Source organism: Oncorhynchus mykiss, chromosome 15 (assembly GCF_057628025.1).
Source record: "Oncorhynchus mykiss isolate SJ-2025 chromosome 15, ASM5762802v1, whole genome shotgun sequence".
In the NCBI taxonomy this organism is placed as follows: domain Eukaryota; kingdom Metazoa; phylum Chordata; class Actinopteri; order Salmoniformes; family Salmonidae; genus Oncorhynchus; species Oncorhynchus mykiss.
Window position 1 is genome coordinate 63,857,951 of NC_143036.1, and position 20,684 is coordinate 63,878,634.

At 44.2% G+C, this 20,684-nt stretch overlaps 1 protein-coding gene across 9 annotated transcripts in view; it reads right to left on the reverse strand.

Moving 5' to 3' along the window:
- LOC110490483 (membrane-associated guanylate kinase, WW and PDZ domain-containing protein 2) overlaps positions 1–12,793 on the reverse strand; it is a 295,215-nt gene extending 282,422 nt beyond the window's left edge. For 8 of the 9 annotated variants that reach the window (XM_090200765.1, XM_090200764.1, XM_090200763.1 and 5 more), the window contains exon 1: positions 12,219–12,793. In XM_090200765.1, coding sequence (XP_090056891.1) covers positions 12,219–12,516 — 298 coding nt within the window. In that variant the 5' untranslated portion in view covers positions 12,517–12,793. The remainder of the gene's footprint in view (positions 1–12,218) is intronic. The other variant, XM_090200773.1, reaches the window with a different exon arrangement.
- Positions 12,794–20,684: the final 7,891 nt, after the last annotated feature.

Below are 20,684 nucleotides of genomic sequence, written 5' to 3' on the forward strand. Positions count from 1 at the left end.
CAGTGAGAGAGAGAGACAGTGAGAGAGAGAGGGAGGGAGAGAGACAGTGAGAGAGGGAGGGAGAGGGACAGTGAGAGAGGGAGGGAGAGAAAGAAGCAAAGTTGCAAGAAGCTCTTTTCCAAGGAGTTGAAACGACAGGGCTTAACTATGGGCTGAGGTGAGGACTTAGGATGACCTCTTTTTGGGGGAGAGAAAACAGAAAGAGGGAGAGATGAGAAATGTAAAGATCGAGAGAGGAGGGGACAGAGAAAGCTAGAGAGATACTGTACTACTAGCAAGTTAAAATTGAATTGAGTTGTAGGGCTAGACTTAACTATCCTTCGCATGAGCCTTGTGGGATCTGTACTGGGCAGCAGTAAATCAATGTTCCCCCGCATCTTCATAGAACAGATCTGCCTCTACCTGAAAAAAAGCAACTCTGTCTGTTCCGCACTCTTTTTGAGTTTGCCAGCGTGCTCGATCTATGAAGCACACAGGCACACACACACACTGTTCCTCACTCTCTTGACGTTTCTCATCTCTCTCTCACACTCTCTGAAACACACGCACGCACGCATGCACACACACACAGAGAGGTGAAGGTAAGCTTCTGCTGTAGCAGCCAGTGGCCAGTCCATCCTCGTTCTCAGATACACAGCAGCTCCCCAGCCTCCTTGAATATAGTGGGGCTTCAACAGTTCACTTCAATATTGATTGTTCCCTTTCCCAGTGATTCAGCATGAACCGGTGCAGGCTGTGGGGTTTGCAGAATATTCTCTACAGTCTCTTTCTCTCTGTTTTATAAGTAAGCTTCTCTGTCTCTCAACCCTCAATGATTTTCTCCAAGATTCCAAAGGTCTGTGTTTTTCATTGCATTTTACACTATACTGTATAAATGTTCGGTTGCCAACCATTCAGAGCATCTGCAGATGGTTAAAATCCTCTACGTCTTTGTGATCCATGATTCCTCGACAGCGCTGGGTTGTACGCGAACTACTCTCCTACTCTATAATCAACACGGCACATTGACAGAGTGCCAACACTGTTCCTGTAGGCAACTTTGATTGGCATTGATAGCGAGCCAGCGATTTGCCAGCCCCCAGAGAAACCATGCATTTACTGCAGGCAAATCCCCGCCTCGGCCCGACACTTTGATTTGTGTAGAAAAGATGAGAATCTCCTTATCCATGGGAGGGAAGGAGGGATGGAGGGAGGGAGCCTTCATCATCACTAGATGACAAACATCACACGGGGACATATTTACGGCTAAGCTACTGTTAGTGTGCTGCCTCATGTCTCCACACTCGACCAGACTCTGGATCAACATCAGCGCATGAAGAACACAACATATTGGGGCTTTCAGTGCATTGCGGATATAAGTAGATGTGTTTAGGATTTCTGAAGAGGTATGCTTTATATTTCAAAGGCTTCTGTTTTTATGGCTGCACATATGAAATACAGCCCTTATGAAATGTTGCTCCCAATACTGAAAACAACTGGTCCAGTCTAGGCCTGTTCAAGTTCTGCTTAAAAGGACGTTTAGATACAGTACAACGTTCCCCTACACTCTTAGAAAAAAGGTGCTATCTAGAACCAAAAAGGGTTCTTCAGCTGTCCCCATAGGAGAACCGTTTGAAGAACCTGGAACCAAAAAGGGTTCTACTTGGAACCAAAAAGGGTTCTCCTATGTGGACAGCCACAGAACCCTTTTGGAACCCCTTTTTTACCATTAAAAACCAGCCTAGCTAATCTACAGGAAACACTGCTAGATCCAGTCTGGTGGTTCTGAAATATCTTTATGGTGGAGGCCATGTCCTTGATCAAGGATACCTTCACAGCCCTGCAGTCAGATGCTCAGCAGGAGGAATTGATACTGCCAGGCACACCCACACACCAGTCAGCCAGACCTTCACACTCACTGGAGAGAAACTACTGCAGCTCATCCACTGGCTGGTATGCCTGGCTGGTATGACTGGCTGGTATGCCTGGCTGGTATGACTGGCTGGTAGTGTTGAGCGATTAGTGCTTGTTGAGATCAATTCGGCTTTGGTAAGATGATAAAAAAATAATCACGACTTTCGATCTCGGTTTCGTTAAAAAAAAATGTTTTTTTACATTAAATGCACTATGTGGGTTGAAGGCTGTAACAACCCGAAATAAAACAAGTCCCATGATGGTAGTGACATTATTGCTTATCACTTTAACCATCATTTATTCACATTACTTTGCATTAATAAAATACATATATATGATGACTTTATTATTTCATTCCATGTCATCGTTATAGAGCTGTTGCCTCTGCTGCTGACAAAATCACTATTTTAGTAGTTCTTCAAAGTAAATAAGGCATACTTTTATGACTACTGAATACCAACTATCAATCACTTAGATCATGTATTTTCAGGCTCCCAAAGCAACTGCTTTCTATCCCTCTCGACTGCAAGTTCTCTCTCTAAGTCTCCGTGTCTGCTCCGCACAGGCGGGCTCGCAATGGAGTCTGGTCATTGTACTAAACGACCACGTTTTCTGAGGTAAACTACGCAGAATATTGGCCTGTTGGAAACTACAACTCCCTACTAGATCACACAGTTCAGGCTTCGTCTGAGTTATCTCCACAGAAACTGCACATTGAGATCACAGAAAAAAAGCAAATGAAATGGAATTCAAATAATTGAACCGAAGTCGGTAAATAAGTAGTTTAAAAAACAAAAATAACCAAAATGTTAGTTTATTGCTCAGCACTACTGTCTGGGTCAGCTATGGTTCTACACTTCAGAGACTTCTGGTTGGATAATGATACACACTGAGTGTACTAAATATTATGAACACCTGCTCTTGCCATGACATAGCCTGACCAGGTGAAAGCTGTGATCCCTTATTGATGTCACTTGTTAAATCCACTTCGATCAGTGTAGATGAAGGGGAGGAGACAGGTTAAAGAGGGATTTTTAAGCCTTGAGACAATTGAGACATGGATTGTGTATGTGTGCCATTCAGAGAGTGAATGAGGAAGACAAAATATTAAAGTGTCTTTGAACGGGGTATGGTAGTAGGTGTCAGGTGCACCGGCATGAGTGCGTCAGAAACTGCAAAGCTGCTGGATTTGTCACACTCAACAGTTTCCCATTTGTATCAACAATGGTCCACCACTCAAAAGGACATCCAGCCAACTTGACACAACTATGGGAAACATTGGAGTCAACATGGGCCAGCATCCCTGTGGAACGCTTTCGACACTCTTAGAGTCCATGCCCTGACGAACTGAGGCTGTTCTGAGTGAAAAAAGGGATTCAACTCAATATTAGGAAGGTTTTCTTAATGTTTTGTACAATCAGTGTATGTCAATTATACTCTGTCTTTCAAACATCATCAGAGTCTGATCCCACATTCACTACTTAGAGATAGTCTTAAAATATCCCCTTCAACTGTGAAACAGAGGTGGCTTGTGGTTTCAGTTGTGCTTTGGATATAAATGGTTTGCTTTGAATGTAGTATAAATGTTTGTCCGGATGTGATTGTGAGCGCTCATATCTGATAAGGGTTATTGCCCAAAGTGTGTCCATTTGATTTGATTTAGATTTATTAGGATCCCCTATTAGCCGACGCCACTGGGGACGGCTGGTCTTACTGGGGTCTGACACGTAACCAAGAAGACATACAGACAAAAACGTTACTATTTACATACGTTTAAAACATGAACATGTAGCGTGTGTGTGTATGTGTGTGTGTGTGTGTGTGTGTGTGTGTGTGTGTGTGTGTGTGTGTGTGTGTGTGTGTGTGTGTGTGTGTGTGTGTGTGCACACGCATCATTGTAATCATGAATGAGTAGATGGTATTTGAGTGTGACGTTCTATGGCATTAACAATCCAATACATCCAAATTGCCACAATGTATATCTTGAGATTGTAATACCAGGGATTAATGTGAGCATATACAGCATATGTTGGACCCTCGAGAAAACATACTTCCTGAATATAATACACCATGCCATTTCAATAATTCACTTATAGGTCTACGTGTATCTAAACCTACGCATCTGACAGAAGCCCAGAGATTCAATATAAATAACTTCAGCTCAAATCCAATAAGCTATAGGCGGACCAGGGAGGACCCTAATATAATGTATCACAAGTACGGATAAGTCATTTCATGATAGCACTGGTAACAACGCATTCTGGTTTGTTCTCTGTGGAGCTGTAAAAGCCTATTTCCTTTAGCATCTGTGTGGATTCAAAATCAACTGAAAAACATCTCATAGAGACACTTCACAGGGGGTGGTTATGTCAAATAGAGTATGATAATGACATCCGGTGTCCCTGCATAGCTTCCTTGGTAACGGACGGTGGTCAGCCACTATGTGTGGAGAACAGATATTGCATCTGGCTTGCAGCAGTATCTGTGTCAAATATCTAGTACAGGTCTTTTAACGCAGACATCTCACACCTGATATCTACCATCTCTGGCGAAACATCTAACACAGACTCAACTCTTGTATTCACAAGATACACAACAGAAAAACTCCCCACAATATCACGGACACCAGTCCCCGGTGCAGAGGACGCACAGTGGCGCTCCTCCATAGACAGTTCACGGAACCCCCTCGAGTGGAGGTTGACGGAGACAGTTGGCCAGCTCGATAGGATGAATAAGACAGACAGGTCTGCTGTGCTGTGTGAGTGTCTGGTCTGATGTATCACTACCTAGCTGTCCCCAGAGGTCAGGCTGGGAGTCAGACAGTGTAAAAACAGCACACAGTAGCAGGATGTCTCCACCTTTATCCAGCCTCGCTGCTTCACAGGTACGCTGACAACCTGAGGGGATGGTGAGTGAGCACACACAGGGCACGTTAGGACGCATGACTGAAGAGAAACAGCAGCAGAATAGTCCCAGAGGCAGGTAGTGTGTGTGTGTGTGTGTGTGTGTGTATTACACACTCTCAGAGGTGAACTGACATAGTGATGATGAATTTGTCTGGTTCCAAAGTGACCGAGCGGACATGATGCTAGGGTAGTGTTAGGTCCATCTCCACCCTCCACTTGAGACTAGAGACCAGTCCAGTCCACTCTCACAGACATCCATCATTCAGTGACAGCACCACGGGCCAACAGACCTCAGTACACCAACTAACTCACTCTCTCTTACAGCCACACTGTATAGCCTACTTACATACTGTATAAATAACAACCAATATCACCCTTTACTTTATAAATAGACTAAAGCTTGCCAAGTCAGATATGCATGAAGCCTCAAGATCCAAAATAACTAACATGCACATATCCAAAGTAATTATACAAGTAAGTCTGACCAACTGTGCAACATATCTGGGTGCTTAACAGACAGGCTGAGCTGCAACACAATTCAACGTCCAGGAGCTCAGACAGAATGTGTATTCCTGTCTGTGGATGTTGTTACTAGTCGGGGGAAAAAATGTACTCCCTGTGTGGGGCACGCGTGCTGGAGCGGTTGTTGGTGAGTCAGGTCCTCCTCCCTACCCTCCTCTCTCCTTCAGATAACATGCTCTTGACAGGTCAGAGCGCTCGAGGAGAAAAAGACGGAGGGGTTTTAAAATGAAGCAAAGTTTATAGATGCCTTCTCCTTGCTCGGAGGGTAGTCATGGACATGGTTGCTTGTTGCTGTGTAGAGTAACAACGCTCCAGGAATCCACAGAGTCTAGAGCCCATGCCACTCAGACTTAATTCATTTTTCTAGCCAGGGTGCCTAGTGGGTCGTGGACAAGGACCACCAACGCCTCGAGCTGACCTGGAAATGTCTCCTCGTACCTGCGCCCAACACCTCTCTGGGAGGCCAAGTCTGCATCTTGGGCACTCATCCAGTCTCTCACTAATCTCAGAACCAAATCTCGTGTCAGCTACTCAATGTTTCGTCTGTCACGAGAAACTGGTGTCTCACTATGGTGCCATACAGTCCCACTTCCGTACCCACTCACTGACTAAGACTGGCTGAGAAGCAGAGCCTGGCTGTGAGGGAAAGCAGACTGGTTTGCTGAACCACAGCTTAGCCTCTGGAAAACAGAGCAGGAGTTGATGGGTTTAGTGACAAACATACAATCACCTTTACATAAGAGTACACCACTAGTGTCAGTCCACTGACTGAGGCTATACCAGAATACAGAGCTGGTTCTGCTGCCTGACAGTCATATCTCGTTTGTGTCCTTCTCATAGTGAAGATTCATTAGACCGGAGTTGTCTGAGTCTATCCATTCAATTTCAGGGTGTAACTGTCCTATGTTGGGTCCTATCTTGGGTAATGTCCCAATCAGCTGTAGTTGAGATATTCTAATTACATCCTGGCCACAGAGTTGATTGCTGCTGGCAATCTCATCTAATCCTCTCCTAGAGGACCAATGAAGACCTCAGATTCTCAAATTTAGTTGCAGTGTGCGTGTGTGTGCGTGGACTGCAACAGGAACACTTGGATTAATTACACAGGTCATGAAAAATGACCAGGAAATTGTGGGACCCATTTTCAATGTTTATTGAAAGAAAAATGATACTCATTGGCATTGGCTCATTTTCTGTGAAGAACATGTAAAAAAAAACCTACACATTTCTATTACATATGTGGTGTTCGTGTCCACTGGACCCGAGGGTAATAGAAGTGTGGAAAAGTGTGTGTGTAGGTGAAAACAAGTAAAAAATTATTCAAAAAGGTTTGCTGTGTGCCTTCACTCTGTCTTCCTCCTCCCTGGGCCTGCTGTTTCAACACAGCACCAATAACCTGTCTGTCTCCTTGCATGTCTGCCTGTCTGCCTATCTGCATGTTTGCCTGTCTGCCGCTTTTCTCGCACTCTTTACCCTTTGTAGTGTGTGAAACTACACAATGTCTTGCGGGAACATGCACAATGTTATTACAATACATTATTTTGATACATTGTTAAACTAAATCATCCCCCCCCCCCCCACACTCTACCCCAGCCAAGTGCAAATTGGGGGAGGGACACACAAAATAAATAGCTTTGCATGTGTGGCTCTTTACCACAATCAATCAGAATGGCAAAAATAATCTCTGCTCAGAGGGACTTAGAAATAATTTTTGCAGAGAGAGAAGTTAGTGTGGAAGGAGCGTCTTCCACTATGAAAGATGGAGAATTTTCAGAATATGAGGATCATGTCTCTGTCAATTCGGAGTCTGACATTGAGTTGGAAGAAGAGGATGAGATTGACCCTCAGCCAGCCCCAAGATCAGCCCGTCAGCAGCCAGCCCCAGGACCAGCCCGTCAGCAACCAGCTCATCCGCAGCCTGCAGGAGGAGAAATATGGATGTCAAAAAATTGTGAAATTGAATGGTCTTCTTGCCCAAGGAATGAGACACCCAACATGGCTTCCAATGTGATAAGGATGCAACCAGGGCCGACGCGGATGACGGTTACTCATGTTCAGGACATAAAGTCTTATTTTCAACTGTTCATCCCAGACACCATCCAGGAAATCATTCTAGACTGCAGTCATTTGGAGGGAAGGCGTGTTTTTAGGGAGAGATGGAAGGAGATGGACTAAACTCATTTGCATGCATACTTTTAGGTTCTTATCCTTGCTGGTGTTTTCAGATCCAATGGGGAATCCACAGAATCCCTGTGGGATGCAGAAACTGGCGGAGAACTTTTCTTTGCAACAATGTCTCTGGAAAACTTCCACATTATTTCCAAGATTATCTGCTTCGATAACCGAGACACCAGACCAGCTCGGCGGCAGAGAGACAAGCTAGATGCAATCAGGTCAGTGTGGGACAAGTGAGTGGACTGCCTTCCCCTGTTTTACAACCCATGGCCCAACGTTACTGTTGATGAAGAGCTTATGCCATTTAGGGGGCGCTGCCCCTTCAGGCAGTACATACCGTTTAGACCCGCAAAATATGGAATCAAGATCTGGGCTGCCTGTGATGCTGCTTCATCATATGCGTGGGACTTGCAAGTGTATACGGGGAAGCCAGATGGAGGAGCCCCTGAGAAGAACCAAGGGATGCGGGTTGTCCTGGACGTGACACAAGCTCACACAAACTGGGACAGAAGCTCCTCAAGAGGAAGCTGACGATGGTTGGCACAGTTTGAAAAAACAAGCAAGAGCTCCCAACTCAGCTGTTGAATACACGGAACAGGCCTATCAATTCCTCTAGGTTCGTGTTCATGGCCGACACGTTCCTAGTGTGCTACGTACCAAAGACAGGCAAAAGTGTGGTACTCATGAGTACGCTGCATAGGAATGGGAGAATCTGTGGCCAGGAAGATAAAAAACAAGAAATCATAATGGATTACAATGCCACAAAAGGAAGGGTGGACAATTTAGTCAAGCTGGTGACTGGCTACAGCTGCAGAAGAAGAACGCTACGCTGGCCACTTGTGATATTCTTCAACATCTTGGACATCTCGGCATACAACGTGTTAGTCATCTGGATGGTGTTGAACCCAGATTGGAATAGAAGGGAAGCTCCAGAGGAGATGGCTCTTACTCGAGGAGCTGTGCAAGGCATTGGTAAGACCTCAAATCAAGTGGAAGAAACATATCCTAAAGTCCCCAGCTTCTGCAGCCATCGTGAGGAGGATTCAGGAGGAGAATGCTGGTGCCCCATCCGCCCGACCCACAGAACCAACAACTCTAATACCGGAAGTAAGTGTGTGTGTGTGTGTGTCTGACTCTCGTACCTTGGCCTGTTGTAACTACACTACCATTCATAAGTTTGGGGTCACTTAGAAATGTCCTTGGTTTTGGAAGAAAAGCTCATTTTTTATCCATTAAAATAACATCAAATTGACCAGAAATACAATCAGCCTCTGGTACCCCTATGTGGATATTCCATTTAAAAAATATGCCGTTTCCAGCTACAACAGTCATTTACAACATTAACAATGTCTACACTGTATTTCTGATCAATTTGATGTGATTTTGGGGCGGCAGGGTAGCCTAGTGGTTAGAGCGTTGGACTAGTAACCGGAAGGTTGCGAGTTCAAACCCCCGAGCTGACAAGGTACAAATCTGTTGTTCTGCCCCTGAACAGGCAGTTAACCCACTGTTCCCAGGCCGTCATTGAAAATAAGAATTTGTTCTTAACTGACTTACCTGGTTAAATAAAGGTAAAATAAATAAAAAAATTTAATGGGCAAAAATATTAGCTTTTCTTCCAAAACCAAGGACATTTCTAAGCGACCCCAAACTTTTGAATGGTAGTGTAGTTACAACAGGCCAAGGTACGAGAGTCAGACACACACACACACACTTACTTCCGGTATTAGAGTTGTTGGTTCTGTGGGTCGGGTGGATGGGGCACCAGCATTCTCCTCCTGAATCAGACCCGCGAACATTGGGTGAATAACAAAAACATGAACAGCACACAAGGGTTAAAGCGCAATGGAAATTGAGTGCTCCAGAACGGTTAATCACATAACCTGTGCACATCACTACTGCAAAACAGAGATGCAGGGCTGTAAACCCATTAAAATAGGATCTAGAACTATTTAATGGCATCAAAGACCACAATGAAGGAGAAGGAAGGAATGTGTAAAGCAATAGTCTGAGGGGGAGGAGGTGTTCGAGTTATGACCTTATTGAAGATTCACACCATTGGAGATTAACCAAGCGTGTAAACTTGTCAGCGATACTGCCCTTCAACTGGAAGGTAGAAGAAGAGGGAGAGTGACACTTTGGCTTCCTTGAGTTATCTAGGACAGGCAAACCATTGGTTTATTGTGCTAAAATAGGACTAGGAGAAATGTATCTTTGCTTATAGCACTATCATGGCTGAGAATGATGAGCACGTTGGCTACGTTCAGCGGTGTCCCCAGCTCTCTTGATAAGAGGACTGGCATGTGGCATCAAAACATTCAAGGTCACTATCAGACTTGTGCCACTCTGCTGTATATATTACTGTGTAATCTATTCTGAATGGGCAAGACAGTAGCAGTCGGGATAAACTGTCTACCCTGCCAATCTGCATGGGGAATCTCCATATCATGTCATATCAGACCTGACACCCACCATCTCTCTGGCATACCAAAGCTCTTTGGCCTGGAAAGATACCAAGAGCTTCTAAATGGAACAGATTTGAGCCAGCTGATATCATCTTCACTGAAAGATACCAAGAGCTTCTAAATGGAACAGATTTGAGCCAGCTGGTATCATCTTCACTGAAACATGGCCTCTCTGCAACATAATGTTTCAAGAATGCCAATACATTACAAGGTACAATTAATCTAATAAAAAAGCAATTGAATTAAACTCATTAGTATGTGATAATTGAAAAAAGAGCATATTACTGTCCAATCAAAGTATGTCCACGTCTGTAATTAAAAGATAAATACTTTGGCACAAGCGAAACCTTCTTGATAAACAACTATAGCGAGAGAGAGTTATTAAAGTGATCCACAAAAAGCCATGACAAAACTTCCCCAGCTTGACCAATCCGATGGGGACGTGTCTAACAGAGGAAGTGTGAAAATTAGGTTCATACAGTATATCTTTCATTTGAGAAAATCCCCTGGGTATGACGTGGGACGGCCTCCCAATCACACAAAGCACACAGCCAAAGACATTGATCCAAAGCTCCTTACAGGGTTTTGCTTATTTATTTATTTTACCCCAAAGAGGATTGACGACAGATCTCTCACCCAGCCTGAAATGCAAGACATCTCATGTTATTAACTCAGAGAAGATGAAAAAAATCTGTAGGGAAGGGCATAGGATCGTCACTGTGTACAATGCAAATATAGGTTTTCCTGCAAGTGTTATATCTCTAAAGGCTCTCTATCATAACTACTGTGTGTGTTTAAAGCCGCCCACAATCAGAACGTAGGCCTATATTCCGTAAAACCCCATAGCCTATGCAGTTGAAAGGTTCATAGCAGCATGGAGCTAAAGAAGACACTTTGAACCAATGGCGTCTTGCAGCTGAAACACTTTGTGATGTGTTGCTTTGAGTTTCCTTTGTTTCTTTTTTGACCCATGTATGTGGGATGGGAGGTGAAACTTCATTTGGTATGTATGTATTCATGTTTGCTGAAAATTGTTATAACTAAATTTTAAAAAAAACATTTGATCACAAATAATGGTTCCTAGCAGCCACCTTCACTTTTACTACAACCATAATGAGTCCAGTTCTCCCCACAAAGGAACTCCCATAGGCTATATTCTCCATGCATACTGAGAATGTATGTTTTCTATAAGAGTACCCAAGCCCAATCAAGCCTAATAATCAATGAATGTTACTGTTCAATAGCCTTATCTCCTGATATGGTTTACAAATAATACATGGAGGAGTAGGCTACTATAGGCTACATATTGTAACTCCAAACTAACCATCTAGAGTTGAAGAATCTCACAACTATAGGGGATACATATTTCATGTCACTATGTTTCCAAACCGTGAAGCCTTCTGACTTCAGGCGCGAGCCTGCATGGGCACATGTGCATCTAATGTAACGCAATCAGCACGTGGAGCAATTACTCGCGGAATGCATAACTGAATACTGTATCCATAAAAATACCAATATATCGCCCATGGCATGGGTGACTTATTTCTCCTGCAACCGTAGTCAAACTTTTGTACCTTTTCCCTCTAAATTAAAGAAATATGATAGTTATGTAGTAGAATATATGTCCCTGAAAATAAATGATATAACATTTAAATGTGCCAACATCAGAACTCACATTACTAAATCATTAAACAAAATGCCACACCCACACGCCTGACAATAACATTCCAGAGTAACATTCCACCCTATCTGACAGCCAGGCCAACGACATAAATCCAAAACATGACTCAAGGCAGAACATTTACAAACCATTAAAAATATATAGCATATTTTACAAGATCATCGATAGCTGCCGACCGCCTCCGGGATATGCAAACTGAATCCGATTACACCTCCTCAAACATAACACACCCCATTCCAGTCATGACACCAATTCTGCTACTTAGCAACATTAACTGTATAATAGAGAAATATAAGGAGCTGTGCTACAAAATAACCATAATTTTAATGTAACTTTGTTGCACGTCAGCCCTTTGAACACAATAGATCAGGCAACACAGTCTCACAATCCATTCGTGCATATGGCTGATCAGGATGCAACAAGAAAAGTTTGCGCTCCCTAGCCGCGTCTTCTTTCAACTTCGGACATTCGTTATTTCAATATTTTTGGGGGAACAATAGAAATACGTGTCAAAGCATTTTTAAACAACAGCAGACAAAAGAGTTCATAGCAGAGTCGTGCAGACAGTTCACTCACCTTGTTTGACACACTTAAGGCGGACAGGGTCTTTGCTGTGTCTGACCACTGCATGTACGTCCCTGATGGTTAGTCCGGCCACTGGCGTTTCATTGACCTCAAGGAGTAGTTCATCTTGGGACAGTCTGCCGCTCTGGCAGGCCACCTTGCCTTGCCTAACATCCCCAAGATAAGGGAACTGTCCATTCTCCGCGCCTCCCTTCAACTCGAACCCAAGCTCCCCTTCCTTATTCCTGCAAAGGACACTCTCGTAGACTTTGTTGGTCCAGTGGTTTTTCTTCTTCAGGCTTTTGGACATGGCTGAATAGTGGCTATCCCTTGAGGGCACCCATGCAAGAAATTATCGGTCCTGTCCGCGGGCTTCCCTGGTTTTAGCTTCCCAGCTTGATGTTATGGTGAACAGTTTCAACAAAAGCCAGTGGTGGTATCCATGTCTGCACTGGATACACAGCAGCTGTCTCAGCCTGCGATGCTGAACTGAGCTCGCTATACACACAGTTGCAGCCAACTGACCCGGATGTGATGTCTGTAGGAAGAGAGGAGGCAAGGCTCCCGAATCCGAAGCTTCCCGCAGAAAGGAAAAAATGAAGGAGAGAAATTAACGGTATTTTCCACTGGCATAGCCACGCGCATTAGATCAGACTGAACTGGGAAGAAGCAGAAAGCAGCCGCATCGCCTCCATCTCTCACAGACACATTTACCCGAGTTTTCATAGACATGGATACTTTGTTGCCGAAATTCCACATTTGTAGGATACAGAGTTGCCTATAGTGAAAGTGGCATTTAAAAAGAAAAATAAACGGATATCTTCTGTATGTCCATTGTTCTTGAGGTCGATTTTGAAACCATTTTAAGCTGCTACACTTACATATAGCCTACTTGTGTATTCACGATAATATCTACAACAAAAAAATCACTGTAGGCTATTCAGTTCCACAATATGTATGTATTTCATGGTAATTACACTGGTATACGTTGAACAAGTCGAACAGTTGATATTGTATGCTGTAACAACATTAACCTGCCCTGTAATGACACTAACTTAGTTGTTATGTAAATACCTATTTATTTGCGCTTGAATAAAACAAAATGTAATTGCAAACACTTAGTGTGGCACAATGGTCCTCCTGTCAGACACTCCAACTGTATGTCAACTATCACATGGGACTAGTCCTCTAGTATGGCCATACATGTTTGAATGAGTGGAGGCCTTTTAGTTGATATTACAATTTAAAGGGTAGGCTACACAGCTACCGTACAGTACAAAGTTAGTTTCATACAATATTCAGTACTGTTGTTGCATATTTTCCCCCAGGCTCCCCTCTGTTTATTTAGGTTTTGACTTGTACATTTTTTATTCACTTCTTTACTTATTTGTTTCCCTCAGTTCAAAATGCATTATGGTCAGGCGACTCTTCTGCAAACAGTCTCTGATTGCAGTCCAGGATACAAGTCCCTGTCACATAAACACACACAACCCTCACTTCACAGCACACCGTGGCCTGAATGTTACTGTATATGCTAGGGTTGATATCTGGCCAGACAGACCACAGTTCTATACATACTGGATTCAGACATTAACATCTGAATCCATGCACTGGAATCTGATGCACCGACACTGGAAATGTATCCTCATCATTTATGGTCTGTGATACTCTTTTTCTTGAATACAGTCGTGGCCAAAAGTTTTGAGAATGACACAAATATTAATTTTCACAAAGTCTTCTGCCTCAGTTTGTATGATGGCAATTTGCATATACTCCAGAATATTATGAAGAATGATCAGGTGAATTGCAATTAATTGCAAAGTCCCTCTTTGCCATGCAAATGAACTGAATCCCACAAAAACATTTCCACTGCATTTCAGCCCTGCCACAAAAGGACCAGCTCACATCATGTCAGTGATTCTCTCGTTAACACAGGTGTGAGTGTTGACGAGAACAAGGCTGTAAATCACTCTGTCATTCTGATTGAGTTGGAATAACAGACTGGAAGCTTCAAAAGGAGGGTGGTGCTTGGAATCATTGTACTCCCTCTGTCAGCCATGGTTACCTTCAAGGAAACACATGGCATCATCATTGCTTTGCACAAAAAGGACTTCACAGGCAAGGATATTGCTGCCAGTAAGATGGCACCTAAATCAACCATTTATCAGATCATCAAGAACTTCAAGGAGAGCAGTTCAATTGTTGTGAAGAAGGCTTCGGGGTGCCCAAGAAAGTCCAGCAAGCACCAGGACCCTCTCCTAAAGTTGATTCAACTGCGGGATCGGGGCACCACCAGTACAGAGCTTGTTCAGGAATGGCAGCAGGCAGCAGGCAGGTCTGCGAAGACTTTTGGAGGATGGCCTGGTGTCAAGAAGGGCAGCAAAGAAGCCACTTCTCTCCAGGAAAAATATCTGGGATAGACTGATATTCTGCTAAAGGTACAGGGATTGGACTGCTGAGGACTGGGGTAAAGTCATTTTCTATGATGAGTCCCCTTTCCGATTGTTTGGGGAATCTGGGAAAAAGCTTGTCTGGAGAAGACAAGGTGAGTGCTACCATCAGTCCTGTGTCATACCAACAGTAAAGCATCCTGAGACCATTCATGTGTGGGGTTGCTTCTCAGCCAAGGGAGTGGGCTCACTCACAATTTTGCCTAAGAACACAGCCATGAAAAAAAGAAGAAAAGAAAGAATGGAACCAACACATCCTCCGAGAGCAACTTCTCCCAACCATCCAGGAACAGTTTGGTGACGAACAAGGCCTTTTCCAGCATGATGGAGCACCTTGCAATAATGCAAAAGTGATAACTAAGTGGCTGGGGGAACAAAACATCAATATTTTTGGTCCATGGCCAGGAAACTCCCCAGACCTTAATCCCATTGAGAACTTGTGGTCAATCCTCAAGAGGCAGGTGGACAAACAAAAACCCACAAATGCTGACAAACTCCAAGCATTTATTATGCAAGAATGGGCTGCCATCAGTCAGGATGTGGCCCAGAAGTTAAGTGTCAGCATGCCAGGGCGGATTGCAGAGGTCTTGAAAAAGAAGGGTCAACAATGCAAATATCGACTGCATCAACTTAATGTAAGTCAATAAAAGCCTTTGACACTTATGAAATGCTTGTAATTATACTTCAGCATTCCATAGTAACATCTGACAAAAATATCTAAAGACTCTGAAGCAGCAAACTTTGTGGAAATTAATATTTGAGTCATTCTCAAAACTATTGGCCACGACTGTACATTAATTCCTTTGTTTACCCTGAGCATTGATGCAGGGAAAAGACAAATGAAAGACAATCTGAAGCCTTTAAGTGAGACGGCTGCCACCCTCGGTTTCTATTTCTCTCCGTATGAGAACAGATGAACTGTCATTAAATAATGCTGATTATACAGGACTATCCCACGCCCATTGTAGATTAGAGTGAATATGACAGGAAAGTGGTTCGAAGTGTAATCTGTGTTCATCTGGATGAATTGGGAGATAATCCGATGATGGTGTACATGGCCTGTAGGGGCCACAGAGCCTCATTTCCCTGCTCAGTAAGACAACATGCTCTTAAACAGACATGGTGAGAAGAGCACAATTAAAACGCTGTGGTCTAGTATACTTAAATAGATTTGCCCAAGATTGCAGTCATCTCTCCACATCCTGACAATCACAAGACAATTAAATATTTATTGCTCTTTTTCACCCAGATTTCCAACGAGATTTTCTTCAAATGAAACAAATTCCCATTCCTCTAAAATGAATCTAAAAGGGAGCCAAATGAGTTTAAAAGTTATTATTTCTCCCAGTATAATCCATCTTCAAACAGGAACGTTAAGTATTTCATTTAGGAACCACCTTCTACCCAGGAGACATACCGTTTTTAGTTCTATAAGCAGTGTAGTATCTTCAACTCTGTGGGCAATCCTCTCAACTTTCTCTCTCAAAGCTTCCCAATCTCTCTGATGATAAGTAGGCCAACGCAGTATGCCACTCTGTCTTCATTCAGAATATCCCAATTATTATGTCATAATTATCAAGTCCTTCCTATGGAGGGTCTTTTAGTTCTTTTTACTCAGTAGTTGAATATGCCTTGTAGCACAGAAACATTCATTTAGATAGAGATTTGATTTCCACAGCTTTCTCTAACTCCATTATAATTGTGTTTTCTAAGAGTCACTTTTGGTGTCCTTGACAAGTGATGGAAACAATGGCCAGTGGATATAGACTCCTCCCAAGCAACCAAAGAAGCGTCCCTCTGCATCCCAGAGGTGGAAGAACCACTGACTCCAGTCAAACTGACAAAGAGGAGTATTTTGAAGCCTGGAAATCCGTGGAAGAAGTGTTTGACCAAGGAGAGGAATTCTCAGACTGTGGCAGAATACTGATGTTGGGGAGGAGTTCAGGCCATCGGGATGAGGTGAATGGGACTAGAATAACAGACTGTGATTCAACTGAGTCAGGGTGGCATGTAGGGTGTGCTCTGGTATGGCACATCCAGGACTGGTGGATGACAGTCATGCATGCTTATGTGTAAGTGTGAAAGATTGTGCATTAGCCATATCAGAATGTAAAAACATTATAGCCCTTGCAACTTTTTAAGCACATACCCATCGCTCTGTTTCGTCGACTGAGTGGTTCACAGTGGGAGGGACAGCAGTGTGATACTGGTATTGGAGTTGGCACAACGGGCCTTGGAGCTGTAAATGACTGCTGTGGGAACTGTCCACTCTCTCATAATGCACTGCCCCAGATGGGAGCTGCCAATTGGTTCTAACGGTGATGCTGCCTCCAGGACCTCTGTATGCTACGCTGCTACGTGATGTAATGATTATGACAGGGGTAATTTCAAGGCAATTAAAGTCGGCCCAGGAATAAAGCAATGTAGGCTGATGGCTCCAATTGTGTCGCTACACAGCATAAAGAGAGAGGTGTAATTGGAGAGGACAATGGCCGCTTTGTGCCATCCCTTACAGTGATGCTCATTGTCGCCGCAATGAAGTGTGTAAGTCTTGTTGACGGTGATTTGGCAGCTTGAGTTTTCATCTCTCGATATAAAAAGTGGTGGAGTAATTGAGGAGATAATCAACTGCGATCCTGCGATCCTGCGTTTGCTTCATTTGACGTGTTTTCTTTCGCCGCCATCTGTTCGACCTAGCTAGCTGCCTAATAAGGGGTTCTCTCTCTTATGCACGCCTTAAGGAATTGAATATGCCAAGAGAAGTAGGTTGGCCGATCCGACACAGCTGCCGGCATCCTCTGGTTTTCCTGGGGCACAGAATGGCTGTGAAAGAGAAGGAGAAGAGGATTCAAATCTCTCACCGTGTTGACAATGAGCCAGTCCTTGTGTTTGAAATGCGTCAAGGACATGTCACTGACTGTATTACTGTTTACTGAGGGAGAAATGGAAGAGGCCTGAAAAACTGAGCTGCAATGTTCAGTTCACCAATGAATCAGTCGATACACCACCGCCTCACAATGTTCTCAGATAACAGAACATCTCAGAGTTGTATTTTTCATACCTTTCAATGGGGGAACTAGCTAGTAGAACACTGTTTTGATTGATGTCCACAGACTCTAAAAAGGAACTCATTGAGGAGTTCCACATTAAGAACTGGAGACTGCTTCATGTACGAAGCTCTGGTCTTCATAAACTCTTTTGTTTCTTCAGCGGAGTCCCTTGCCACACTACCATGTATTTTTTAGTTGTCTCACTGTACTCTCCAATGAGAAACACCACCACTTGTTGTATGGCAAGGACCTGAATCAGTCTACCAGCTCTGACAAGCTGATCTTCTTTAAAACAATGAATGGCAGACGACCTCCCTCCCTCCCTCCACCCCTCTTCTCCTCTGCCCTCATTCCCCAGCGCTGGGCTAGCGGTGACTGGAGGATATATTTAGGGCTTTTACAGCGAGTGATTGAGGCGGAATCACAGAGTGGCAATTGCAAGGGGCAGTCACTCTGGAGAGTCCCAGTGAGAAGCACACACTGCTTCAGGACATAAATGAGGACAAGCGTCTCCTCCCTATTGGCGCAGAGATAAGTTCCCCTTCCTTCTACAGGCTTTTAACCACTCTTAGTTACACACACGGGTCAGGTCATCTGAAAACAGAGCCTCCCACTGCTGTATCTATGGTGTGATGAGAGGGAAAGTTCCAGTCATACGGTGTAATCTGTCATGGACTGACGTCCCAGGGCCCCTCCTCCATCAACCCAGAACGCTGTCATTATTGCACAATCAACGCCACGCCACGCCTACAGATGACAGTCTTTAATCATGCCGTTCAGGGCCGTGTGGTGCAGTGGCAGATGACAGTCTTTAATCATGCCGTTCAGGGCCGTGTGGTGCAGTGGCAGATGACAGTCTTTAATCATGCCGTTCAGGGCCGTGTGGTGCAGTGGCAGATGACAGTCTTTAATCATGCCGTTCAGGGCCGTGTGGTGCAGTGGCAGATGACAGTCTTTAATCATGCCGTTCAGGGCCGTGTGGTGCAGTGGCAGATGACAGTCTTTAATCATGCCGTTCAGGGCCGTGTGGTGCAGTGGCAGATGACAGTCTTTAATCATGCCGTTCAGGGCCGTGTGGTGCAGTGGCAGATGACAGTCTTTAATCATGCCGTTCAGGGCCGTGTGGTGCAGTGGCAGATGACAGTCTTTAATCATGCCGTTCAGGGCCGTGTGGTGCAGTGGCAGATGACAGTCTTTAATCATGCCGTTCAGGGCCGTGTGGTGCAGTGGCAGATGACAGTCTTTAATCATGCCGTTCAGGGCCGTGTGGTGCAGTGGCAGATGACAGTCTTTAATCATGCCGTTCAGGGCCGTGTGGTGCAGTGGCAGATGACAGTCTTTAATCATGCCGTTCAGGGCCGTGTGGTGCAGTGGCAGATGACAGTCTTTAATCATGCCGTTCAGGGCCGTGTGGTGCAGTGGCAGATGACAGTCTTTAATCATGCCGTTCAGGGCCGTGTGGTGCAGTGGCAGATGACAGTCTTTAATCATGCCGTTCAGGGCCGTGTGGTGCAGTGGCAGAGACGAAAAGGAATTAAAGCACTTCACCAACGGTGACAGGGAATGATCTAAAGGGCGTCCGTGTTGCGAGGTCGTTAGTTAGCGTCGAGCCCGGGGCAGTGACAACATCGGCTGGGATTGTCAGCGAGCCCACACTATGAGAGGGAAGGCGGGACCGGCTGAGAAAGGAGGAAACACAACAGGCCTAGAACTGGGTTCACATAATAGTGGAGCGTTTACTTGAACCCTTCTGGACTTCCTGATGGGTGGAGTTTTGGGACTATACGATTGGGTCCTGTGCGTCAGGCAAGTACAGCTAAAGTATTTTAAATATTTAATTGACTATTTGAACCCAGGTCTACTGAGGTCTGAAAAGGAAGGAGGTTGAGAGGTTAGGAGGGCTGCTCATAGGACCTTGCAGGCAGTAGTCCTCATTGTCTGGGTCTGGTTCAAAGGCAGATCTCTCACTTACAGCCCATGGACTGGGCTCAGCCGGCATCAGTCTGGCTGCTGGTGAATGTCAGTCAGGTCTCCCAGAGTCCTCCTCTCTGTATTCCTTTCATACAGCCTAGCCCGCTTAAAGGTTTCCATTGGTCTATTTTCTCCCTGTGATCCTATCTCTAGGCCCACAGTACAGTATTACATCACTGTCATACACTATATCTTGGGCCCTGTGTTTTGGACTATCATGTCCAAAACACAGGGCCTAGGTTTGTCCCTTTATTTGAATCCTTTTCCAAAAAGGAGAATTACACCAAAAATGAAAGGAATTGTCTGAGGATGGTGCTGGAGATTTGGATGGTGCTGGAGATCCTAGAATGAATAACAGACAGAGCACTGAACAAATGACAAGACAACTTGGTCTGTTCAAAATAAATGAAGTGAGACTATGATAGGCATGTTTCACAGTAAAAGTATGTCAGTTTTGTTTTGGCAACAGTCGAACAGGCTCATGGTTTTGACAGGTATAATGATCGTTGACATTCATGATTACAGTAAAAGGGATTAAAGTGGCAGTATGTCCCTTTTTGGGCAGCCAGACCAAATTCACATAGAAATGTGAGTTATAGATCTATCATTCTACTTAAACGCCTAAAAAGCGGTAGATCTGTTATTTGTGCGCTGTTTCTATGTTTCCCGTTCAGTACCATTATTGTTTAATTGTGTTATACTTTACACAGGCGTGTGTTGGTCTAGTACCTTGCTGAGGCACTTAACCAGTGACATGATCAACTGAAATGAACCAGACATATGGATTACACTTCAAATGTTGGTAGTAGTGAAACTAAGCATAATGGTTTGTGTTTTGCCATTAACAATGAGCTTGTTGGAGGGAGAAATGATTAAGAGAACTATCAGACAGAGATAAGACATTATGAGGTGACATAGTACATCTCTGAGACCTTTTAAGTCTGAGCCAATGCAGTTGTGTTATGCCTTAAATATCACTCTACTACCTTGCATGAAGCAAAAATCAG